Genomic DNA, 27,653 nt, shown 5'->3' with positions numbered 1-27,653 from the left:
GTTATGGGTACTTAAGAATTTACACATCCAATTAGTAAGTTTAGGTGTAGTTCTCCTATTATAAATATTTAACTATGTACCCATGAAAAACTACTTTTAAATGAAAATGTTAACCTAATTGAGGTTTTGGACTCTGGATTACAGTTATCAACTGGTAATTGTAGAGTATTTCTGATAGGGAAATCAGAAATAAGGTACAGTTCTGATTGATCATAAATATATGCTATACTTTTACCAAATGTAGGATATTGGTTAGGAGAAGAAAAGCCAATTTGGAAAAGGACAATTTGTAGTGTTCTCAGTTTTAAAATTGGTGATAAAAAGAACAGCATGCTCAGAAGTAAGGTTAAAATCACTGTCAGAATTTAAAAACCGTAACGGATTTCGCTAATAGACTGCTTGGTGTATGTGTGTGGGATAAGACTGAAATATAGGGCCTGGCTTGTGAGCCTCAAGTGTGATCATTACCACTTAGTACTTCAGGGGAGGGGTGTTGTCATGTGGAAATAGGATGGTTCCAATACTTAAAAATTGGAAATAGGGATTTTAAGTCCTTGAAATCTGAACACTAAATCAGATGTATTATTTCTTTCCAGAAGCAGTTTCAGTTAGGACTTTTAAACCTCTCAGGTGGGCCAACATCAAACGGAGGACAAGTCTTATAATTCAGGTGCAGATATCAGCCTGATATTCTCTCATTTTCTCAAGCCAGGAACACATGAACAGTGTCCTAGATACATTCTCCCTGTCGAAACAGAGATCTTGCTGCAAAGCACTATTTAAAAACCAGAGTAATAAAGCAGCTTCACCTGGGGATGAGGGCAAAGAAAAAGCTACCTGCTCAGCACACTAGAACTAGGACAGTTTAAAAGGTAATTTAAGGGGAAAAAGCCTCAACAAGGCCATAAACAACTTGGGATTGTGTAACAACAGGTCTCTTCCTTGGCACTGGGGAAAGCCGTTTTATGGAACCGCTTTTCTGTATTATATTTAGATACAGGTTTGATTTGGCTTTGGACGTCTTCATGTAATAGTTCTTGGATAAACTACATCTACTTTTCTAGTTATCCCAACAATTTTAAGCAAAAGAGAAAATACTTTATATGTTCTTATATGTGACAAAAAGTCCAGTCTACCTCTGCCCAGCAGGGGAGTTTAACAAATGGTAAAGAAAGGCAACAGTCAAGGCTTATAAGGAAACAATAGGTTGCATTTAAGTCCTTAAACATAGAAGACAGAAAGCTTTTAGGTTGCAAATGTTAACCTTGATTTTTTTCACCCTTCTGAAAAATTTAATGGGACGGTAAGGAAACACTCAAACTTACTTCTATTAAGTAATACCCAGGCAATCAGATAATTCTATAGTACAATCGGGTCTTTGGGATCCAGTTTTTCCCCCAGCAAAATTTCTCTTTACAAGTTAATTAGGGCAACATTTACCACAAAGCCAATGGCAAAAGAAAACCTTGATTGAACTGCAAAACTAACAAGCTTTTCAGTTAACATGAAAACAACTAACCCTTTACACCTTATGATTGAAATGTTATAATTCAAAAATAGTACAAATGAAAGTGAGAATAACTACATAAAGATGTCTATTTCCATCAAATAAACAAGTCTAATTTAGACTCCAATACAGTATTAACAGCTCAAACTTTGATGGTGAACAGTCCTTTTCCACCTTACTGCAGTGTAGGAAGAATAGCACACATTAAAGTTTGTTATGAAAATAGAGTTTATTAAAAACATCCCTATTGTTCTGAGGAGCTTTCACCGTTACCTTGTCTTAAATTAAAAAAAAAAAATAGAGAGCACTTCTAATTACGATTTGTAAACTTTTTAAAGTCAAAACTTTTAAAAAGTTACAGCAAAAAGGGTAATATTTATTCATATTTTCAGTATTTTTTGTTATTTTGTGGCTATTTTTAAATAGAAGGGAAGCAATCAAATTGCTTACAACTCCCCACCAACTACTGCGGGGCTGCGGTATAGCAGGAGCAATATAATACAGCATCTGTACACCTCAAGCTCTACACTCCGGAAGTGTCACGGTCACATTCCACAAATGCCAGTCTCTAACGAGGAGCCTCTGCTGCTGAGCCAGAATCCTTTTCGGGTTCAACGGACGAGGTAGCCTCAGCAGGTAGCTCTTCAGAAGGTTTTACAACGGCAGACTCAGACTCCCCCTTACCAAGTTCTGAAACAGTGTCTACGGTTCCCACTTGGCTAATGGGAGGTTCAGCGGTTTTGTTACCACCTGCCCTGTCTGTCACCTCGGGCTTCTCCTTTCCTCGGTTTTCTTCCTTATCTCTACGAGACTCTCTATCTCTAGAATCTCTCTCTCGATGCCCACTAGAGCGTCTATTTCTCTCTTCCAAGTCTCTGTGCCTGTCCCGGTCAGGGCTCCTTCTTCCCCACTCTCTCCTTTCACGGTTACTATTATCTCTATCATCATTACGGCTCCCATACCGTTCCCGGTCATTTTCCACCCTATTTCCAAAAGATCTTCTTCCAAACCTCTCTTGGTCTCTACCTGAATTGAACTGCTGCCTGTTATCATTTCTAAACGGCTGTGGTTGTTGCTGTGCGGGCGGCGGCGGCTGCGGCTGCGGCTGCTGCTGCTGCTGCGCGGGCGGGGGCTGCTGGGGCTGCGGCTGCGGTGGTGGGGGCTGCTGCGGCTGGGGTTGCTGCTGCCTTCCGTCTCTGTCTTCAGGACCCCCCGGGCCTGGCCCTGGGCCCCCGAGCCCTGGCATTCCGCCAGGCCGAACAAAGGGGCCATGTGGTGGAAAGGGGCCTTTCATTCCATGAGGTGGCGGCATTCCAAAGCCCCCCGGTCCTGGAGGGGGACCTCGGTGCATCATATGCGGCGGCATGGGACGAGGTGGCATCAAAGGGAACCTCTGTAAGTGAGGTGGAGGCATTCCTGGAGGGCGCTGAAGTGGGATCAGGCCAGGTCGGGCACCGAGAAGACCAGTGGATGGTGCCTGGAGCCCAATTACAGGACCAGGTGCAACTCCTTGAGTACCTAAGAGAAAGTAAAAATAAAAATTATGTAAAGCAATGCAGAAGATGCATTCGATTTTCACCTGTTTCCTGTGGAGCTTCAATCGGAATGAAGTTCAATCCAGAATCTTCCAATTTTGTGTGGTTTGCCAAGTCTACCCTGTGAGAAACTCAATGTGAGGGTCTGCCCAGTCACAACCACGGGATGCAGTCTTACAGATACTACACTATATATATGCTATGGAGATACGGGTCTATATAACCGGTGTACAGGTGATTAGGGTCTCATACTGGTAGAGGTCAAAATCAGCTGGAAAAGGAAATTGCAGTCTACCCATTTTGGAAAGTCTCCTATAGTCTTCACCAGCAGCTGTTTTGGTGAAAATACTTAAAACACTCAAAATACTTAAAACGTTTGAGAAATACAATGTACTAGGCCTAATGAGAAAGTGCTGAACTATCTGAGCCAACTAAAGGCCAGCTCAGGTGTACTTTTAGGAAATTTTACGTTTTAAAGTCAATACTAGAAACAAATGGGGGTCACTGACCCAGAAAATCCACTGAAGAGAGAGGTCTCTGATTCCTTGTCGTTAGGATGCCTTACTATATGGTACAGTAATGCTTATAAAGACTGACAGACCAGCGGAGAGTTTATTTTACAGTTTCTTGCTAGGCCCCAATGACGAAGTATGCTCAAAGTTCAGCCATTCATCTTCTACTCGTTCTTCCTAAGGCAACAAGATGGACGAAGTTGGTGCTGTTGACAGCACTGAGGACTTACTGGTTGAGGCTTTGCTCATGTTTTGGTGTTAAGTCATACAAATTCAACAATCCATCATTTAGAATGATCTGGCAAGCAGTATGCATGTCTCAGTTCACCACTTAATAACAGAAAGGCATCATCTATTTCTTCGCAAATACCAACATCACAAGGCAAATATACTATATGACCAATGGGAGTTAACTCCTGTTACTGTAACACTAACACTGGAAACTGTTCCAGAGGTTAGAATATGTACTATTTCCTCATGTACTGCAGAAAGGCCTTTGAGCAAGTTATGGGTTAGGACTCTTGATCAGCAATGGTTCACAGAAATGTCTGCGTGACACAGATAAAAAAAACTCAAGAGCAAACCCCATACTTTACGTATTCCCCGCGCCCCCCAACATCAGTTTGAACTACTTCCTTCCTCCCACGTGGTTCTGGTTCAGCAAACATTTAACAAGTACTGCTCCCTCCCAAATTTTTTGTATGAGTTTCTAACTTCAGTTTCTGCTCCTCACAACATGTGGTCTGATAGTATTCTGTCAGACTTAAGGACTAAACAGAGTAGACCTGAAAATATATATACAGCGGTTTATAACTTTCAACATGAAAACTCACCAGCTTTGGTATTTATTAGACACACCTTCTTTCACATGCTTAAAAAGAAGTATGTTTGGTGAAATATAATCTCACTTAGGAATGACCTTGGATGTGTGCCTCAGAAATGAGAGTAATACCTGCCTCTTGTTGAGATTAAATGGGATAAAATACATATAGTTAAGTATGCTGAAATTATTATATCTATTTTGACAGGTGATAAATATTCTAACATTAAATATTTAACTTCACTAAAATGAGTGCGTTCTTCATTTCTGATTTGGATCTTATTAACCTCTCGTGGTTCCCCAACACCCACCACAATTTAAAGTCAAGCACTTTGGCAGGTGGGAAAAATGTGAACACAGTGAGCTTCCACATGTCGGGTCTAAGGTAAAATACTCTAAATACCACAGTAAAAGGGTAGAATTTATGAAATGGACAAACGAGGCAAAGACCTTGTCTCTTCACACACTCTTCAGACTCGCCTTGAAACCCCAATGAACGTATACACAGAACGTATCCTACGTTTCAGATCTAAATGAATTCACAATGGCCAACATTATTCCTATCACTTAGTAAACACCGTGGTATGCCAAACAGCAGGGCAACAAAAGCACCTAAGATACATCCTTTCTCTCACTTTTAAAAGAAATTAGTCCCAACATTTGTGGACCATAACTCAACATAAAATGTATGTACCCAAGTTACTGCCCTTTTCATAGAGATACCACACAGAGATACACTCAAACAAACTACTTTCCCACCAGCCTTTAAAATGACCACTGTTTTACTCTGTTAGAGAGTTCAGTGCGGCACATTAGAGTACCTCTCTTTAAGCTCCAGAGGCCAATGCCAAAATTTTAAATATCACTAGAAAAATGGGAAACAGGTTCAGAGCATCTTATTACAACAAAAGAATCAGGTTCAGATGAATCTTTAAGAGGCAACAGGGACAATGGAAAGGTCCTATTTCCTGATTTACCCAAGACTGGCTTCCTCAACTACCAATCTGACAGTGGCCAAAGGATGCAAGGCCACCTCAGCCTTGTACAGAACAGATAAACTGGCAATCATACTCTTTAAAAATATAAACCTGTCTCCAGGAACACATCTCCTTTATAACATGCATTTGAGAGTAAACAGATTGATTTAATATGGTTAACATTTATAGTAATCATATATTTAAACTTCAACATACAATATTTTTATAAAAGCAAAAATATCGCCTAATTCATTGATTCTGTAGGTGTAGCTGTTTGTATTTGCCTAAAATACTACAAGCTCAAATCCCTTCTCTCATTTGTAAATAAGTAGATTTCCATTTAATCCTTCATGGACAAACATTTACATTCCCCTGACAGAATATTCCCATAGTCCTAAATGTTGACCTTCAGGCCACAGAAGTGGTAAAATTATGGATTATTACTGTGGTTTTTTTTTTGCTGTCAACATGTGTTGCTTTTATAGTCAAAGTTATAGTTAACTAAAAATATACCAGGTGGCATAAACCGCTGACAAGCATGCTAGCTGAATTTCATTTTTATTTAGGAAAGCTGACATTATACATACATCAACAGACAATGTAGTCAGTTAGTCTGGTCTAAAGGGCCTTCAAAGCAATCATTCATTATGTCATGGAAGGATGACATGCAATGCCACTGACAAGTTTTCTAGTTACAGATTAAAAAAATAATAATTCACATATATTGAACACTTGAGCTTTACATTATTGACTCATTTCAAGTGCTAGAGACATAAAGGTAAGTGAAACATTGTCCTTTCCTTCAAACAGGATATAGCCTAAGTAGAAAGAAACATGCCGGCTGCAGGAAGAGATGGCACAAGCTAGTACGGGGGCAAAGGCGGGCCTGCTGAAGCCTGTGTGTATGAATCGGAGTGTGAGGCGTAGGGTGTCTGAGCAGGGCCCAACAGCAAGGACATCACCAGTCAGGAGAACTGCAACAGTGTGTCTTCTGACGAGAGAGAAGAGAGCTATGCAAGATGCGGTTTACTACTGCAGCAGCAGGCAGAATCTGTGTGAATACAACTACCATCCAACTGCAAGAGGTTCAGGAGGCCGAGCAGACTGGCTGGGGCAATTCAGGAAGTGTGAGACGCCACAAGAGAAAAGCCGGACTTGGGCTTCAGGTGATGGGGCAATGACCAAGGCATGATTCCCAAGGATGATCCCATGTTCATTTTTGAAAGAGCGTTCTAGCAAGCAGTGTAGAGGAGAGCCAGGAGCGGAAAGACAGCAGAGAGCAGGTGGACTCTTATCCCCAGAATCCAGGGGACAGAAAGAGAGAGACTGAACCCAGACAGGGTGGACAGAGAGGAAGAGCACAGCTCGCTGGTCTGAATGAGCAGACGGAAGCATCAACGCAGTGCAGGAATTTAGGAAGAGAAGCTGTTTTTGGGGAGAGAGAGGACGCATTTCCACTGAGCTAGAGGACACTGGGTTAGATCTGGGGGTGTGTGCAGACCTAGAGCTCCTAAGAGAAGTCCGAGTGTCACCCTCAGTTCAGGTGAGAAAAAGGAAGAGTTCGGACCCGAGGAGACACTACCTTTAAGTCTCCAAAATTTTAATACAGCGGACTTTAATGCAGTAAAAGGGACAGCCCCAAACGTCTATATTCAAATTTGAGAAGTGTTAAAAAATACACTTGATTCAACTCAAAATAACCAAGACTTAACTGTGAATATTCCTGTGAGTCAGAAACCAGACATTTCACAGTTAAAAAGTCAGTCAAGATTAAAGGGGAGGTACACTGCTATCTAGAGCAAAGCTGTCCAGAATTATGTGATTTAAAGAACAGGTGTTAAAAGGCTAAAGGGGCAGCGAGGAAGAGGAAGCTGGTATCACGGGTGGAATCCAACGTGGACTTTGAAATCCCAGAACATAAATAAGGGACACAAACAGTAACTTTCTGCCCTACAGGCAGCTTTCTGCTAAGGACTGTAGGGGGGAGAGGGAGGACAAGGAGACACATATAAAATTACTAGAAGTTTGAATTAAGTGCTGAGTGATCCAAATGCATCAGTTAGCTGGATGCTTTTGAAGAGGATGAAAATTCAAGGGGGATCCTTTAAGGAAAGCAAGGACTTGCTAGGCAAAAAGGGGAGGGAGGAAAAGGATGAGAGGGAAACATCTAGAAAGGCAAGGCAGTTCTACCTCTTTGCCAACAATCTCGTCCTTCATCTTACCAAAACCACCGCTTCTTTCAAGTCCTGGACCTTTTGTTATAAATACCTGTATTACTTCCAAATTCTCATCTGCAAGCACCCCACTCCCCGACCCGCTTCTCGGAGTAATTTTTGATCTCACGAGGGTCAGGCCCCCACAGTGCCCTTCACTGTCTTTACCTTTCCCTCCTTAACTTGCCTCAGAGTCCATGTTACCCCCTCACCACAGCTGGCTTGGAAAAACCTTGACTCGATGGTTTGGAATGCAACTTCTACCTAATCTGTACCCTGACAGGGCTGGGGGGGCACCCCACCCCCAAGACGTCAACTGGTCTCATTTTAAGTGGACAATTAAAACCGTGCTTCCTTAATGGGTTAGTGATCCTCATTTTCCCAGTCTGTTTTCATTCTCACTTCTCTCGATACCTAATTCACCTATTCCTCCTTAATTCTGCTTATTCTTAGGAGTTTTTATAACAAATTCAGTGAGATAAAATACATTGTTTATAATTCACTCACGTACAAGTGTTTGTAACTCAATGGTCTGTAGTATATTCAGAGCTGGAAAACTGTCACAATCAACTTCAGGATATTTTCATCACCTCAAAAAACCCTTACCACCCCCATTTCTGGTCCCCCACTCCCTGCCCCCTGGCAACCGCATAATCCAGTTTGTGTCTCTATAGATTTGCCTATTCTGGACATTTCCTATAAATGGAATCAAACAATATGCGATCCTCTGGGACTGGCTCCTTTCACTTAGTTTATCTTGTTAAGATTCACCTATCTTGTAGCATGTTTAAGGGCTTCATTTTTAAAAAAATTACCAAGTACTATTCCACTATATGGTTTATAATGGAAACCATTATAACGAAAACCATATATTGTATATATGTACTGGGGTTTATCATGAAAAAAATAAAGGTCGTTGGAAGACTTTTTCATTACCTACCACCACATCTACCAATTTACCTGTATCCGTATTACTCCTTCTGAGAACATTATGCTCCAAGGGCTAAGCTCTTTATTTGAACCCTGAACCCATGCATGTCCTCAGCAAACACCTCTTCTTTCTTGTACCAAAAACTTCCCCTCTGCTGATTTTCCAATAAAGATACTTCAGTTTCATCCATCTTTTAGAAATTTAAAAAAAAAAAAAGCCTTCCCTTTCCTTGCATCTCCTTTCAACCACCACCCCATTTCACTGTTCCTCTATGTAACAAGTATCCTCAGTGATGTCCAGAATCACTGTACCCATTCCTTCAGCTCATTCTCTCCTGACCCTTTGTAATTGGGCTTTTTGGATCCATCATTCCAGAAAACCACATTTCTAAGGTTATCCAGAAGCCTTCATTTTGCTAAATCCAGGCAGCAAGCTTCAGTGTCCTTCCCTGACCCAGCAACACAACCGACAGTTGATCCCTCCCGCCTTCCTAGTAACTGTACTTTGCTTCCAGAATACCCCCTCTACTTTGCCTGCTAGCCCATTGGCTGCACCTTCCAGTAACCTCTGCTGAACAGAACAGTACAGAACAGAGGTTAAAACCACAGGCGTTGGGAGCAACGCTAGCTTCAGCTCTGGACCCACCGCTTGCAGCTGTTGATTTGGCCAGGATACTTCCTTTTTACGCTTCAGCTTCCTTATCTATAAAATGGGGTAACTGCACCTACCGCTTAGGGCTCAAATGACTGATACATAAAAACTCTTCAGAAGAGTTCCTGGCATATGGAACTATGTCTACCTTAGTTCTCAGTACTGTATTCTTAAGCACTAGGTGCTAAGTATTTCCTGGGCTCATCCCTCTAGGTCTCTACATGGCCTCAAGTCCTCTCACAGGCTCCTGTGGCTTTGCCGATGTGTTTGCAGACGATACCTGAAATCACATCTCTAGACATCATTCACCAAGTTGTTTACTTACCATCTGCACGTCAATTTCAAAGTTAAAATACCCACCATTTTACCTTGATATCCTCTCTGCGAACCCACTCCTCCTCGACATATGTCCACCTCAGGAACAGAAATTATACCCTACTGATTGCTCAGGTCAGAGACTCATTCCTGACTCCCTCCTCTCACATCTCGTATTTAATAAGGCAACAAGGAGGCCCTCTTTTCAAAATAAATTCAGTGCCCAACCAATTCATTTCCTCCACTGTACCACCCCCGATGCAAGTGGTCAGCCTGCATCTCATCGACTGCAACAGCATCTGGTGTCTTCTTCCACTCTTAACAACTCCTGTAGTCTGCTTTCTCTTTAACAGCTGTTACCTTTATAAAACACACATCGGATTAGGACCACAACATTCCCCATTGCGCTCATAACCAGGCCCGTGACAACCTTCTCTGAACTGAGAGCCTGCTGCTCTTTCCTTTGTTCACCCGCTCCAGCCACACTAGTGTGCTGGAGTGCCTCAAATAAGCCATATTCATTCTCAATCCTAGCCTCCTTTTGGCCTTCTACATGAAATGTCTTTTCTCTATGTCTATGCCTCTTCCCCATCATTTCTCTACATATTACCTTCTTAGATGCCCTCCTGAGCTGTCCCATTTAAAAAGAGCACATCGCTGGAGCGCCTGGGTGGCTCAGCGGGTTAAAGCCTCTGCTTCAGCTCAGGTCATGATCTCACGGTCCCAAGATTGAGCCCTGCATCCAGCTCTCTGCTCAGCAGGGAGCCTGCTTCCTCCTCTCTGCCTACTTGTGATCTCTAATAAATAAAATCTTAAAAAAAATAAAAGAGCACATCGCATGTGACACTCGTCCAATGCCTAAGTGTTCTCTACGTCACTCTTCACAGGATTAACTCCATGTGAAACGATTACTTTTATCAGAATAGAAGTTCTACAAAGACGGGCTTTTGTCTTGTTCATTCAGGTATCTCTAGTACCCAGAAGGGTGCCTGGCACACAGTAAGTACTGAAGAAATACATGTTGAATGTACGAATGAATGGTGGTGGCAGAGTCGTGATGACCAAATTCATCAGCAGAAAATCCCTCTTGGGGTGCAAGAGAGAAGCTCTAAGTCCAGGTTTCTCCCCCAGGGTACAGAAGGTCTTTCCGCTGTTCACCTACAAAGATCTGAAATTTATTTTCAGAAAGGCTGCAATTTTCTTTCACAACCTCCTTTTCTGTTCCTAGTTGTGGTTCCACTTTTGATCTGATCCCAAGAAAATGAATGTCACTGTGGCATTTGCATGAATCTAGAATGAAACTTTCCGCACAAGAGAAAAAAATTATCAACCACCCCTCTCTCTCCCACCAATACCAAAAATCCCTAGGCATGTGCATGTATATATGTAATTAAAAAAAAAAAATCACTAAATGTCTTTTTTTCATTTCAAACCTTCAGAAAATGGGAATACTGGCACAACCCACATATGTCTTTCTTTTGCCCAGATTTACCATTTAGTAACATTTACAGCGTAACTATTTTGAAAACACTCCCAGGCAATTCTTATAGCAGCTACGATGTTGGGAGCTGAGGAGAACAAAAGAGTAAGGAGCTAGTTTTCAAACAAAGAGAAAGCACATTTTAGACAGTATTATATCAGTATCAAATCGTGCCTAGAATGTTAACAAGAGATCTTTAAGAGAAATCGGAGTTTTCAGTAATACATAATGCAGGTGTACCGAGAGGAGGATCTATTTTTAGTATAGGGGTACATTATGTTTTGATAAAGTCCAATACATGAAAACCAGAATTTCAAATGAAGAGAAATCAGATTATCTAAAAGTGAATGCATGGCTTTTTGCAAAATAATGTACAATAGGTTCTGGTCCATGTCCCATAGTTCATTTATAGTCACTTTCTAGAATTTGCACACAAACTACTTTTAGTATAACTGGCAAAGCACAACAGCTCTGACTTGGAGTTAAGAGTTGCAACGTTCAATGTTAGCTGGAAAAAAATCTTACCTGCAATTCTTCACAGCAACATCACTGTCTACTAAAATCAGGTCAGAGCCCAGAGTATATGCCCCTCGCACCTTCCTCAAACCCAAAGTGATGTATGTCCGAAAGATTTAAATTTTTAAGAGAGACCCTTTAGGCTAGAGTTCTACAGCCCAGGAAGCACAGAGGGACATGGAGACAAAGTGATAAACAGCTTTCAGATTTTTGTACAAGACCTTCCCTGTGTGTTTCATTCAAGTACTTCACCTACTGAGAAAATATCGTGTATTCATGCATCAACTCATATCCAAGGCAAGTATTTGTTGTGGATTAATAGCTATTAAGCATCTGCTGTATCCACTGAACAATGTTATATACTAAACCGAAGGTAGGGGACCAGTATGTGGGAACCATTTCTACTATGTAACACTAGTGAAATAATTACCAATATAATATTTAGAGTACCAATTCCAGTATTTTAAAGCTTTCAAAGAGAACACATTATAGGATAAAGTCAACAGGTTTTTTGGGGGTACCAAATCAAACACCTCATAGATCCCTCTAGCTTGTAATTTAAAATAACCAAATATAGCAAAGTTCACAGTAAGAAAAAACCATTAAAACATAAAAGTTGTATTAAAAATTAAATATTATCATAAAAAAATGACTCTAGGATTTCTTCAGATTTTCTTTGAATGTTATTCACACTGGTGCTCTAATGTTCTAATTTAAATGTTAAAAATTACTAATATAAAAATAATTAAAATTCTGGGCAGAGAAATCCAAGCTAAGTGAAATCACCATAAACCAAATATGAATTTTAAAGTAATCACTGAATGTGATGGTAAAACTATTCATCTTCTAGGCAGTTTTAAGGATCTTAACTATTGCATGAAAGCAAACACAGTTATTTACGTATATAATTCACAAACCAAGTCTGTACACTTAATTTCTTGAAGCATCCAAATTTGGGAACATCAACTCAAATACTTATTGAGTTCATGCAGGGATGTGTAGAAACCAAGTATGAAGGGCATCATACCACTGTCTAGCAATTCAGCCTGGAGGCCACCAATTTGTGACTTCTGCTTTAGATCTTTGGTAACCAAAATTATCAGTAAGTAGGAAGCAATCTTAGAAATACCCGTTTCTTACTTACAAATTTCGCCATCATCTATAGCAGTGTGACAAAACTAGGGAGAATTTGCATATTAGCAATTAATGAAAGTAAATGTATCTGACAAGAGAAAAGGCTTTAATTTTCCACCAAAGGAAAGGGTTCAAGTTAGCATAATTTTTCCTTGAAAAGATATTTTGGATATACTGGTAACACAGTAGAGATATGTAACACAAACAAACATTTTTTTTGTGTATTTTTTTTATTGTCTGGAACACCAAAGTAACCCAAATTTCACATTTACAATGAACTTTTTAATAAAAAATATGCTATACATATTAAGGGATACATGTTATACAAGTTTTTGAAAAGTAAACACATACACTTCATACAGTAAAGAGAATAGACTGAATTGCTATCATTAATATTCCCTTTCACCTAAATGATCAACCACCCCTACCAACAGCTTTTATGAAACCACCGTCTGAACTAGCTATTTTGGGGTCTGAAGTACGAAGAATGGATTTCTTTAAAATTAAGCGATAATGAATTATTACTGTGCATCATATAACTTCATATTTTCAGAATGTCACTAAAATAATCAGAATCTCTACAAGATGGAGGTTTAGTTCTCTACAAATTTGGTACTGTGGGGTACCTCACCCAACTCAAGAAACAGGTAGTTAGTTACCACTTCCAAACTAACACCCACACTTAAATTTGATCATTCAGAAAATTCTTTAAGCCAATCCTTGCAGCACTGCACTGCCTCCTCTCCGTATAATCAGGCCTTACTACTGAATTTTGGGAGATGTGATGAACAGTTGTTTGGCCCATGCTATTTTAAAAATACTATTGCCATGTTTCAGAAATTAAGATCCAAGAACTCAGTTAAGTCCCAAGGATAGGTTCAGCTTCCCTTGTAAGAAAACTACCTGTGTATCATTAATGAGACTATACATATATCATATTATGCTATTTCAACGAAATACCACTATGGCCAACTCTTTCCCTCAGTAGGCCAAGTGATGGAACTTGAAATGTGTGAACTTATGACCCAGTCTAATCCACCAGGAAAATATGAGGATACTATGTCAAAGTGCATTTTTTCTAAAAAGCCTGTTTCCTTTGCCAACAAACAGAACAGTTCAAAACTAACTATAGCTAAAGTAATATAATTTTAGAATTACAAAGTAGAGATCTTGTCTAAGTATTTTAAGTATCTCCTAGGACACTCCTTACCTGTAATAAGCCCCCACCATTCACAGATGGCCTACCCTGTGGCAGGCCCCACATGTCAGTCGTTTTATATACATAAGCCCATTGAATCACCACAACGCCTGGTGTGTCATTTTTATTCCTCCCCCACCTTTTTTAAAAACAACAACAACAACAAAAAACAAAACAGATGAAGAAACTGGAGTTTCATATCACCTTAGAGGCTTAAAGTTTCCTGGTACAGCACAGCATTTCTTTTTATTACCATAAGAGAAAACATTAGAGCACCAAGAAGAAAGTTGAAAGCATCTTAGTTCTAATATTCTACTACTTGGTCAACATCAACAATATCCCAACCTAATTAGCAACCCTCCAGGGCTACAGTATTACATGTGATTACTGCATTTCTTTATCAGAATGATGGAACTATGATTCCTCTTTTGGATGAATTCTCCTTTATTTGCATATGTGACCTTTCTCTTAAAGGCCAAAATTTATAGGATATTCTGTTCAAGATTTCTAATTGAAGTAACATGAAAGGTTTTCTTTCTCTTGACTGGAACTAAACTACTGCATTTCAGTTAAAAATACTTATTTTAAGGAAAAAGTTTTCATTTTTATGTTATTTCACATTTTGATCTTTCCAGATTTGGAACAGCCTTCAATTTCTTAATTTTGTTTTGAAAGTTACAAAGATCATCATCAGAGGTAAAGTATAAACAGCCCTACCTTGAAAAACCATCCACTTAACCAAATCCTCAAGTAACAAATGTCCCTCTCTCATGGAGTTTCTATTCTAGTATGTATTTGGGAGGGAGAAGAAGGAAAAGACATACAAAGGCGTGTCAGGCAATGATAAATGCCGAGAAATGTAATTATTTTTCTAGCATTGCCTAACTTACTAAGTTTGTTTTTCAAGCTCACCAACTTTTGATCTGTGCTTTAGTTTGTTTCACACATTGGATGCAGAGTTTAAATTAGGCACCTCAGTAGTGATAAGAAATAAAGGGCAGAGTCTTCAAGACCTTAATGTTAAATCAGAGGCAGTCTACTTAGTCTTCAAGGTTGTTTGAAAGTAGTGGTTATTAAACTCTTGGGGATGAAGAAAGCTTTCATTTAGTGGATTTACTAACGCCAGGAAAAAAGCACAGATGCGTGTCACTTTGTAAATAGTCCCAGGTGGCCTAATCTCCACGGATGCTAGTCTCGGAAATTTCATTACAAAGAGAATTCACAATCAGTCAGTGTTGAGGTGGAGGAAAGGGGTAGATCTGAAAATACTATCCAACTCAGATTCTGTGATTCTTATGCAACCATCTTATTACAAATATGAAAAATAAAATGCATAACAAAACTGAGATCCAAAGATTTTAAGGTATCCTGCCTCCCAGAACAACGTTCCTTCTACTACATGATTTTCATCATGGTGTAGACCTTGTAAGCAACTTCCTCATTAAACAAACTATTTGCCATCATTATGATGACTATTGCTGCATTACTGGTGACAAAATTTTAATCCTAAATGCTCTTTTACCATTACCCAGTATGTATACTAAAGGAGTTGAACAATCAAGTTTATTTTCAGACTAAGCTCAGTCTTAGAGAGGGCAGAAGACAGCATACTATTTGAAAACAAGTTGATTTTTATTATAAATGTAGTATATGCACAAAGTAAAAAGTTCCAACAGCACTGAAAGGTGTAGGTATAAAGTAAAAGTCTTGCATCACAAACTAATGTTCCACAGTCCTACATTTCAGAGGCACCTAAGGTGCTCTCTCCTTAAAAAAAAACTATGAGTATGAAAGCTCATATGTGCACATACATTTACTTCTGAAAAATATAATGGGGTTATAGGACTACGATGTTATAATACTAAGGAGGAATTAACTACCCATTAGGAGAATCAAGTGTTAATTATACTTGGCAAAACCACTTCAAGACACAACAATGTATTAATTTAAAAGATGGTCGCTATAACAAGTATATGAAATAATCATTTATAACTCAAGCAAGCAAGGGTAAAGCCTCTTAAAGATGGAAACAATCTAAATCATACTTCCCTTGATTGCAGTAGTAAAACTGCGGGTAAAGGGCACAACAGATAAACTAGCAAGAGGAAACTGAGGGGTGAGAAGACACTGTCCCAGGCTGTGCAACTGTCACTCAGACAATAAAGCCATTTTATTACAATGTAGGAAAGGTAATTTCTTTGATAGCCAACAGAGTAGATCACAGCCCAGGATTTTATAAAAACTGGTCCAGACAGGAAAAAATTCCGGGTTGTCAAAATGCTATCTCTTACAACGCTGGATGTCTGGCGTTACATCAGTCATGGACTCTGTACCAATTCCGTCTCACAGAGATTAGTTAACCTTCCTACACCACATTACAATGTACAAATCCACACTTTCATTCAGGACAACAAACATGATTTCATCTTTGAGGTTTGTCTCTTGGGCTACTCTTGGTAAAGACCAAGTGTACATATTTAAAAGTAAGATCTTCCTCAAAGAAAAGTATGAGTCTCAGAAACATTTCACCAAAATTAGCATTGTTAAAAAAAAAGAAAAGCAAGACACCTAACTTGGGTGGGGAAAAAAAAAACTAATGATAAAAAAATTAACTTACCAAGAAGTGAAACAGGCTGGGTTACAGGAGGGGTGGGCAGATTCGTGGGTGCAGCAGGTGGCACAGCAGAGCCATACATTTTCACACTGTCACCAGACTCGGCGTTTCCTCTAGCCCCAGACACCACTGTTGGAATGGGATTTCCAATAGATAAGTCTTTTGTAGTGTCTTCATTTATACCAGCGATAGTAGCTAAGGAATATAATTACATCAACATGTGAAGCTGAATAATTATCTCCCCAGTCAACATTCTTTTGCCATACTATAGACCCTATTACTGGTCCATTCTCCCTCCTACTCCCAACTCCAAGAGGACGAGTGAACACAAAGGAAAAACATGCTTACAGTTTGGGATGCTTATTGGAGGAGTGTGAGGAGGAGGAATGGATACTGGTGGAGTTATAGGAGGTGGGGGTCCAGGAGGAAGAAAACCTAGAATAAGAAAAATAATGTCAACTTACGTTGTGTCACCTTACTTTGGGCTCTAAAAAGAATGTCTTCTTAAACAACTCAGTGTACCTGGTGGTAAATGCATCGGATTAAATCCTGGGCGCAAAAATGGTGGAGGAGGTGGTGGAGGAGGAACACCAGGACCAAAACCCGGAGGGGGAATGCCCAAGGGAGGCGTGAAAGTGGGTGGCTGGAGAGCACCAACTACAGGAGGACCCGGCTGATGTGGTGGGACCTAAAGACAAAGAAAGAAGAATGAAGCCACATATCTAGCCACCTTCCCATCCATATAGTTAAGTAGAGATGAACAAAAGATCTTGTTGAAAAAGCTATATCTAAACTTGTGCTTATTGTGTCAACAAATTTATCTAATGACAGGTGGTAATTAGTACCTACTATAAATGACAATTCAAATTTTTGTTCACTACTCTAGGACAGCAAATTCACATTTTGTCTCACGAGTATCTATTAGTGTTCTGATAGAATATGACATGTTGCATCGATAGGTAAGTGTGAGAAATACAACTCTTAAGAAAAGATACCTGGCAATTTACAGGGATTAAGATCCCAGGTTCTAGAGTCAAACTGCCTGTCCCCTCTCCACTTCTAACTAGCTCTATGATCCCGAGTAAGCTATTTACAATCTCTAGACATCAGTTTACTTATCTGTAAAATGAAAAAGTGCCAACATCACATAGTTAAGGGGATTAAAGAGGTAATACATGTTTAAGTGCTAGTGCCTGTCACTTTACAAAACACCCAACAAATGTTAGCTATTATTTAAAAAAAAAAAAAAAAGTATAACTTCAACAGATTAGTCAGGTTTCTTTAAATGAGTGGTGATATACACTGACTCTTTTTTTTTGTTTTCTTTTCTTTCTTTCTTTCTTTCTTTTATTTTCAGTGTAACAGTATTCATTCTTTTTGCACCACACCCAGTGCTCCATGCAATCCCTGCCCTCCTTAATACTACTTTGGGTAATCCCATTTGGTTTCTTTTTTTTTTTTAAATTTTTTATTTTCAGCATAACAGTATTATTTTTTCACCACACCCAGTGCTCCATGCAATCCGTGCCCTCTATAATACCTACCACCTGGTACCCTGACCTCCCACCCCCCACCCCTTCAAAACCCTCAGATTGTTTTTCAGAGTCCATAGTCTCTCATGGTTCACCTCCCCTTCCAATTTCCCTCAACTCCCTTCTCCTCTCTAACTCCCCATGTCCTCCATGCTATTTGTTATGCTCCACAAATAAGTGAAACCATATGATAATTGACTCTCTCTGCTTGACTTATTTCACTCAGCATAATCTCTTCCAGTCTCATCCATGCTGCTACAAAAGTTGGGTATTTGTCCTTTCTGATGGAGGCATAATACTCCATAGTGTATATGGACCACATCTTCCTTATCCATTCATCCACTGAAGGGCATCTTGGTTCTTCCCACAGTTTGGCGACCATGGCCATTGCTGCTATAAACATTGGGGTACAGATGGCCCATCTTTTCACTACATCTGTATCTTTGGGGTAAATACCCAGTAGTGCAATGACAGGGTCATAGGGAAGTTCTATTTTTAATTTCTTGAGGAATCTCCACACTGTTCTCCAAAGAGGCTGCACCAACTTGCATTCCCACCAACAGTGTAAGAAGGCTCCCCTTTCTCCACATCCCCTCCAACACATGTTGTTTCCTGTCTTGCTAATTTTGGCCATTCTAACTGTTGTAAGGTGTTATCTCAATGTAGTTTTAATTTGAATCTCCCTGATGGCTAGTGATGATGAACATTTTTTCATGTGTCTGATAGCCATTTGTATGTCTTCACTGGAGAAGTGTCTGTCCATATCTTCTTCCCATTTTTTTGATATGATTGTCTGTTTTGTGTGTGTTGAGTTTGAGGAGTTCATTATAGATCCTGGATATCAACCTGTCATTTGCAAATATCATCTCCCATTCCGTGGGTTGCCTCTTTGTTTTCTTGACTGTTTCCTTTGCTGTGCAGAAGCTTTTGATTTTGATGACGTCCCCAAAGTTCATCTTCACTTTCTGACTCTTATTTTAGAACCTGTGCTGAATATGCATATCCAAAAAACCAGCTAAAGGGTTTGCCAATTTAACCCATGTACAAAATATCACAGCTAAGTATGTATCAAAGCATGTAATTTTCTCCTTAGGGAGGGAAAATCAAAAGGCTAGGTACTTGAAGGGAGGAGCAAGATGGCAGAGGAGTAGGAAATCTAAATTTTGTCTGGTCCCAGGAATTCAGCTAGATAGTTACCAAACCATTCTGAATACCTACAGACTCAACAGGAGATCAAAGGAAAGAATACCAGCAATTCAATGAACAGAAAAGCAATTATTTCTGGAAGGCAGGATGCGTGGAGAAGTGTATCCAAGGCGATATTTGGGAAGAAAAGACCATGGGGGTGGGGGGATGAAGCCTCTGTCAACCAGCTACTGGCAAGTGACAGAAGACTGGAGCATAAAATTGGAACTTTTAGAAGTCTGCTCCACTGAGGGATGTTGCTCCAGTGGCTAAGTGGGGGTGGGGGGTGGGGTGGAACCCTCGCCGGGATCATGTAATCCAGGACCCCCAGGGTCACAGAAAGAGCGGGGGTGCCTGAGTGTGGCAGAGCCCCTAAGTATTGAAGTGGGGAAGCAGCTGCAGAGATGGACCTAAGAAGGGGGCTCTCAGCTCAGGGTTCCCATAAACCATGATCTGATGCACAGTCTGGCCACTGCTCTTCAAGCAGGGACCCAACAGGTGGCAGATCTGGGGAGATTCCCCTTCTTTCCCCAGGAGGAGCGACATGGGAGCACACTGCAGAAATCTGATGGGTTTGGAAACCCTAAATGTTTGCAAGTTCTGCAACACATCAGGGTCATGTGCCAGAGACAGAAATGCTGAATCACAAGCCTGGTGAAAGGAGTGGGGCCCCGAGTCCTTGGCTCCTCTGGGGCCAGAGACTGGGAGGCCGCCATTTGCATTCTCATCCTCCAAAGCTGTATGGAAAGCTTTCAGGGAACAAAAGCTACTGAGAGCAAACAGGAGTAGATTACTTAGCTAGGACCCTGGGAAGAGCAATGCCATTCCGCCTCAAGTAAAGACACTTAAGAATCACTGCAACAGGCCCCTCACCCAGAAGATCAGCAAAAATATCCAGTCAAGACCAAGTTTATCAATCAATGAAAACTGTAAAACTCCAGCACTAGGGGAATACAGCATATAGAATCATGGTTTTTCCCCCCCGATGATTCTTTAGTCTTTCAAATTAATTTTTAAAATTTTATTTAAAAAAAATTTTTCTTCTTTTTCAACCAGCACCTTATCAATTCCTTTTTAAGAATTTTTTAGTTTTCACTTTTACTGTCTTATTCTATCCCTTCATTGTATTTAACCTTATTTTTGGTATATATGAAAGTTTTTTCTTTCTTTAAAAATTTGGGATGCAGTTTCTTCCAACAGACCAAAATACACTCTGAATCTAGTGTATGGCTTTGTTCTAGTCTCCTGCCTGATCACATTCTCTTTCTTTAAAAAAAAAATTTTTTTTTAAACCAATTTCTTACCAATTCCTTTTTTTAAATCTTTGTAAATTTTCATCTTCACAATCATATTCTGTCCCTTCATTGTATTTACCCTTATTTTTGTATATATATAAGTTCCTCTTTCTTTAAAATTTTGGGAGGTAGTTTCTCCTAAAAGACCAAAATACACCCAAAATCTAGAGTGTGGCTCTGGTCGATTCACCAGCCTGATGATATTCTTTTTTTTTTTTTTAAAGAGTGGGCAGTTTCTTTTCTTTTTTCTTTTTAAAAAGATTTTATTTATTTATTTGACAGAGAGAGATCACAGGCAGGCAGAGAGGCAGGCAGAGAGAGAGGAGGAAGCAGGCTCTCTGCAGAGCAGAGAGCCTGATGTGGGGCTCAATCCCAGGACCCCGGGATCATGACCTGAGCTGAGGACCCACTGAGCCACCCAGGTGCCCCCAGCCTGATCATATTTTTATTCTTTTTTTAAAAATTCCCTTTTCCTTTCGTCGCCACCCATGCTCCCGCCCCCAATTTTGGGCCTCTTCTGATTTGTTTAGTGTATATTTTTTCTAGGGTCACTGTTACACTTTTCACATTTTCTTCTCTCATTTATCTGTTCTTCTCTGGACAAAATGGCAAAATGGAAAAACTTACCTCAAAAAAAGAACAAGAGCCAGTACTGACTGCCACAGACCAAATAAGAAGTGTGAACTACAATTCAGAATGACAATTATAAAGACACTAGCTGGGCTTGAAAAAAGCATAGCAAATACTAGAGAATCCCTTTCTGGAGAAATAAAAAAACTAAAATCTACCAAATCGAAATCCAAAGGCTATTAATGATGTGGAATCAAAAAAGGAGGCTCTAACTGCTAAGATAAATGAGGCAGAAGAATTAGTGATATAAAAGACTAAATGATGGAGAATAAAGCTGAGAAAAAGATAAATGACTACTGGATCACAAGGGGAGAATCTGAGAGATAAATGATACCATAAGATTAAACAATATTAGAATAACTGGGATTCCAGAAGAAGAAAGAGAGAGAGGGAAGAGTGTAGGCATCAGAATCCAGGAGACACAGAGAATCCCCCACCAAAATAGGTCAACACCCCGACATCTAATAGTGAGATTTACAAGTCTCAGAGACAAAGAGAAAATCCTAAAAGTAGCTCAGCAGAAGATGTCTGTAACCAACAATGGTAGAAACACTGGATTGGCAGCAGACCTATCCACAGAGACCTGGTAAGCCAGAAAGGACTGGCAAGATATATTCAGAGTCCTAAACGAGAAAAACATGCAGCCAAAAACAGTATATCCAGCTAGGCTGTCACTGAAAACCGAAGGAGAGATAAAAAGCCTCCTGAACAAACAAAAACTAAAAGAACTTGCAAACACTAAACCAACCCTACAGGAAATATTGGAAGGGAACCTCTAAGCAAAGAGAGAGCCTAAAAGTTAAGATAGACCAGAAAGGAGCAGAGACAATATACATTTAAAGTCAACTTACAGGCAATACAATGGCACTAAATTCATACCTTTCAACAGGTACCAGGAACGTGAATGAGCTAAATGCCCCAATCAAAAGAAACAGTGTCAGACTGGATAAAACAAGACCCAGCAATATGCTGTCTGCCAGAGACTCATTTTAGAGCCAAAGACACATCCAGATTTAAAGTGAGGGGGTGGGAAACCATTTACCATGTTAATGGACATCAAAAGAAAGATGGGGTGGCAATCCTTGTATTAGATGAATTAGATTTTAAATCAAAGAGCATAATAAAGAGATGAAAAAGAACACTATGTCATACTTAAAGGGTCTATCCAACAAGAAGATCTACCAATTTTAAATATCTATGCCCTTAACAAGGGAGCAGCCGATTATAAAACCCAACTAATAACAGAATCAAAAAACACATCAACAATAATACAATAATAGTAGGGGACTTTAACACCCCCCCCACTGAAATGGACAGATCATCCAAGCAAAAGATCAACAAGAAAATAAATGTTTTATTTTTATTTATTTTCAAAAGATTTTATTTATTTATTTGACAAACAGATCACAAGTAGGCAGAGAGGCAGGCAAGAAACAGGCTCCCTGCCGAGCAGAGAGCCTGATGTGGGGCTCAATCCTAGGACCCTGGGGACCCGAGCCGAAGGCAGAGGTTTAACCCACTGAACTACCATTTATTTCCAGGTGCCCCGGAAATAAATGTTATAAATGATACATTGGACAAGATGGACTTCTGATATATTCAGAACGTTCCATTCCCAAAGCAAGAGAATACACATTTTTCTCTTGTGCACGTGGAACATTCTCCAGAATAGATCATATACTGGGTCACAAATCAGGTCTCAATTGGACTGGAATCATTCCCTGCATATTTTAAGGCCACAATACTTTGAAACTAGAGCTCAATCACAAGAGAAAAGGTGGAAAGAATTCAAATACATGGACGCTAATGAGCATCCTACTAAAGAATGAATGGATCAACCAGGAAATTAAGAAAGAATTAAAAAAAAAATTCATGGAAACAAATGAAAGTGGAAACACAACTGTTCAAAATCTTTGGGAGGCAGGTGGTCCTAAGAGGAAAGTATATAGTGATACAAACCTTACTCAAGAAACAAGGTCTCAAATCCACAACAAACCCTACACCTAAAGGAGCCGGAGAAAGAACAGCAAGTAAAGCGTAAAACCAACAGAAGAGAAATAAAAAAGACGAGAGCAGAAATCAATGAAATAGAAACCAAAGTAACAGTAGAACAGATTGACAAAAGTAGGAGGTGGTTCTTTAAAAGAATTAGGAAGACTGATAAACCCCTGGCCAGACTTATCAAAAACAAAAGACAAAAGATCCAAATTAATAAAATCATGAATGAAAGAGGAGATCACAACTAACACCAAAGAAATACAAACAATTACAAGAACATGTAATAAGCAACTAATGCCAACAAATTAGACAATCTGGAAGAAATGAATACATTCCTAGAGATATATAAAGTACCAAAACTGAACCAGAAAGAAATAGAAAAACTGAACAGACCATAACCAGTAAGGAGACTGAAGCAGTCATCAAAAATCTCAACAAACAAGAGCCCAGGGCCAGATGGCTTCCCAGGGGAATTCTACCAAACATTTATAGAAGAATTAATATCTATTCTCCCAAAACTGTTCCAAAAAATAGAAATGGAAGGAAGACTTCCAAACTAATGAGGCCAACATAACACTGATCCCCAAAACAACAAAGACCCTATCAAAAAGGAGAATTACAGACAATATCCCTGATGAACATGGATGCAAAAATTCTCACCAAAATACTAGCCAACAGGACCCAACAGTACATTAAAAGGATCAGTCACCACAACCAAGTGGGATTTTTTTCCTGGGCTACAAGGTTGGTTCAACATTCACGGCAATCAATGTGATACAATACATTAATAAAATAAAAAGAACCATATGATACTCTCAGTAGATGCAGAAAAAGCATTTGACAAAGTACAGCATCCTCTTACCAAAACTCTTCACAGTGTAGGGAGAGGGTACATACCTCAATATCATAAAAAGCCATCTATGAAAAATCCTCAGCAAGTATCATTCTCATTGGGGAAAAACTGAGCTTTTCCCCTAAAGTCAGGAACACAGCAGGGATGTCCACTATCACCACTGCTATTCGACACAGTATGAGAAGTCCTAGCCTAGGCAATCAGACAACAAAAAGAAATAAAAGGCATCCTAATAGACAAAGATGAAGTCAAACTCTCACTCTTTGCTGATGATATGATACTTTATGCGGAAAACCCCAAAGATTCCACCCCAAAGCTGCTAGAACTCATACAGGAATTCAGTAAAGTGTCAGGATAGAAAATCAACACACAGAAATCAGTTGCCATTTCTATACACCAATAAGACAGAGAAATTAAAGGAGTCAATCCCATTTACATTTGCACCCCAAACCGTAAGATAACTAGGGATAAATCTAACCAAAGAGGCAAAGAATCTGTACTCAGAAAACTACAGAATACTCATAAAAGAAATTGAGGAAAACACAAAGGAATGGAAAAATGTTCCATGCTCATGGACTGGAAGAACAAATATTGTGAAAACATCTATGCCACCTAGAGCAATCTATTAAACATTTAAGGCAATCGCTATCAAAATACCATCAACTTTCTTCAAAGAAATGGAATAAATAATCCTAAAACTTGTATGAAATCAGAAAAGACCCTGAATAGCCAGAGGAATGTTGAAAAAGAAAGCCGAAGCTGGGGGCATCACAATTCTGGACTTCAAGCTCTATTACAAAGCTGAGATAATCAAGACAGCATGGTACTGTCACAAAAACAGACACATGGATCAATGGAACAAAACAGAGAATTCAGAAATGGACCCACAACAATATGCTCAACTAATCTTCGACAAAACAGGAAAGAATATCTAATGGAAAAAAGAAAGTCTCTTCAACAAATGGTGTTGGGAAAATTGGACAGCCACATGCAGAAGAATGAAACTGGACCATTTCCTTACACCACACACAAAAATAGACTCAAAATGGATGAAAGACCTAAATTTGAGACAGGAATCCATCAAAATCCTTGAGGAGAACATAGGCAGCAACCTCCTCGACCTCAGCAACTTCTTCCTGGAAACACTGCTTAAGGCAAGGGCAGCAAGGGCAAAAATGCAATATTGGAACTTCATCAAGATAAAAAGCTTCTGCACAGCAGAGGAAACAGTCAACAAAACACAAAAGACAACCAACAAAATGGGAGAAAATATTTGCAAATGATGTATCAGATAAAGGGCTAGTATTCAAAATCTATAAGGAACTTAACCAAACTCAACACCCAAGGAACAAATAATCCAATCAAGAAATAGGCAGAATACACGAACAGACATTTTTTTTTTTAAAAAAGATTTTATTTATTTGACAGAGATCACAAGCAGGCAGAGAGGCAGGCAGAGAGAGTGGGGAAGCAGACTCCCCGATGAGCTGAGACCCCGATGTGGGGCTCGATCCCAGGACCCCAAGATCATGACCTGAGCCGAAGGCAGAGTCTTTAACTCACTGAGCCACCCAGGCACCCCACGAACAGACATTTTTGTAAAGACATCCAAATGTCCAACAGACACATGAAAAAGTGCTCAGCATCACTCAGCATCAGGGAAATACAAAACCACCGTGCGATACCGCCTCACACCAATCAGAATGGCTAAAAATTAGGTCAGAAAATGACAGGTGCTGGTGAGGATGCAGAGAAAGGGGAACTCTCATACTGTTGGTGGGAATGCAAGCTGGTGTAGTCACTCTGGAAAACAGTATGGAAGTTCCTCAAAAAGTTGAATACAGAGCTACTCTATGACCCAGGAATTGCAATACTGGGTATTTACCCCCAAAGTACAAATGTAATGATCTAAGGGCGCATGTGCACCCCAACATTAATAGCGGCAATGTCCACAATAGCCGAACTATGGAAAGAGCCTAGATGTCCAGCAACAAATGAACAGATAAAGAAGATGTGATGTACACACACACACACACACACACACACACACACACACACAGGACTGTTATGTAGCCATCAAAACCCACCCCCCTAAATTTTGCCATTTGTGAGGAGGTAGATGGAACTAGAGGGTATTATGTATGCTAAGCGAGTAAGTCAATCAGAAAAAGACAATTATCATATGATCTCACTGACAGAAGGAATTTGAGAACAAGACAGAGGATCATAGGGGAAGGGAGGGAAAAATGAGAAAAAACAAAAACAGAGACGGAGACAAACCATGAGAGACTCAATCTCAGGAAACAATCTGAGGGTTACCAGAGGGGAGAGGGGTGAGAGGAATAGGGTGGCTGGGTGACGGGACTTTGGGAAGGGTATGCGCTATGATGAGCACTGTGAATTGTGTTAAGACTAACGAATCACAGACCTGTACCACTGAAACAAATAATATATTATATGTTAATTAAAAAAAAAAAAAGGCTAGGTGGTAGTTTTTTGTAGTTCAGATTTATCTGACTTAATGTGAACAACTGAAAAAGGCACAGGAAACACGCTGAGTAGTTAATATACATTATGTCATTTAATTCTCAAAACAACTCTGACCTAGGAAGAACACCAGAGCCAAAGCCAAGAAAGGGAATTTGCACACTTACAGATAGGAAATTAAAGCTTAAATTAGGTGACTTGCCCAAAGTTACATTGTGAAGAACAAATAATGGAGCTGGGATTCAAACTACGTTCTGTTAGAATCCAGATTCTCTCCTCTGAAGTAATGCACTGAGTGACCAGACAGCAGACATTTAAGAATATGCTTTCATTTTAAGTGGAACTCAATTTATTAAATAACTGATCCATTAAAAAATGTCACGATAGCACCACACAATATGAAAATTGAGAAACCCTCTTTCCCTCAAAACAAATACTAGTTGGGATATATACTTTAAGTTCCCTCAGATCATGAAGTCTCCAAAGAATAAAGATCCAATAAAGGAAGACAAGAGGAAACAGAATGTAAAATGCTATTAGGTTTGGATCTCAAGCCTGAAACATTATAAAGACACTTAATAATCTAGACAGGTGTCAGGCAATATGAATTTACTATGATTTTGTTGGTGTTTATGGAGAATGTATCAGAGTTTATAAAAAGTAGGTCCGACTTACCAAAATAGGAGTATGAACATCTATGGATTCATTCAAGTCTTTGAACATTAATCTAGACATACATCTAAATAAATGAGATTTAGAAAGGTTTATCTTTCAGACCCAAGTTTAAGCAGTGCTCCAAATATTCTTACCTGTGGAGGTGGCACTGTTATAGGTGCGGGGACAGGAATAGGCGGGACAGGCACTGGTAAAGGTTTAGGTATGGGTGATACTGGTTCTGTATGTGAGGTTTCTGCCCCTCCATTTTGAGCAACTTCATTTTCATGCTTCTTGGGGATTCCTTTCCAATCTATAAGAATTAAAGAAATTTAACAATGTAAGTTTGCCATTTTCAGTTTATAGCTTTAAATATAGAAATCATTTTTAAAATGCTGATTATATAAAAAACCCAGCAGTATGATTATTAAGGAAATGCCTATGCTAATCTTATAAATATTAAGCAAATAAACAACAATAACAAACATGCAAAAGAATGCCAATTGTGTCTCAGACACAGTTCTAAGTAATATGTATTAATTCAGTGAATTCTCATAACCACCTGTAAGTAGGCCCCATTATTATTCCCATTTTATAAATGAGAAAAACAATTTGG

At 39.5% G+C, this 27,653-nt stretch overlaps 1 protein-coding gene across 3 annotated transcripts in view; it reads right to left on the bottom strand.

Annotated features, from left to right (window-relative positions):
• Positions 1 to 1,717: 1,717 nt before the first annotated feature.
• SCAF4 (SR-related CTD associated factor 4) overlaps positions 1,718 to 27,653 on the bottom strand; it is a 67,256-nt gene continuing 41,320 nt past the window's right edge. For 2 of the 3 annotated variants that reach the window (XM_044251028.1, XM_044251027.1), the window contains exons 16-20: positions 27,193 to 27,350; positions 16,926 to 17,091; positions 16,752 to 16,838; positions 16,407 to 16,598; positions 1,718 to 3,025 (exon numbers count right to left, since the gene is read on the bottom strand). In XM_044251028.1, coding sequence (XP_044106963.1) covers positions 2,076 to 3,025; positions 16,407 to 16,598; positions 16,752 to 16,838; positions 16,926 to 17,091; positions 27,193 to 27,350 — 1,553 coding nt within the window. In that variant the 3' untranslated portion in view covers positions 1,718 to 2,075. The remainder of the gene's footprint in view (positions 3,026 to 16,406; positions 16,599 to 16,751; positions 16,839 to 16,925; positions 17,092 to 27,192; positions 27,351 to 27,653) is intronic. The other variant, XM_044251029.1, reaches the window with a different exon arrangement.

The sequence above is a fragment of the Neovison vison genome, chromosome 6, assembly GCF_020171115.1.
Source record: "Neovison vison isolate M4711 chromosome 6, ASM_NN_V1, whole genome shotgun sequence".
Taxonomy (NCBI): domain Eukaryota; kingdom Metazoa; phylum Chordata; class Mammalia; order Carnivora; family Mustelidae; genus Neogale; species Neogale vison.
This window is presented reverse-complemented; position numbering and strand designations above follow the sequence as displayed.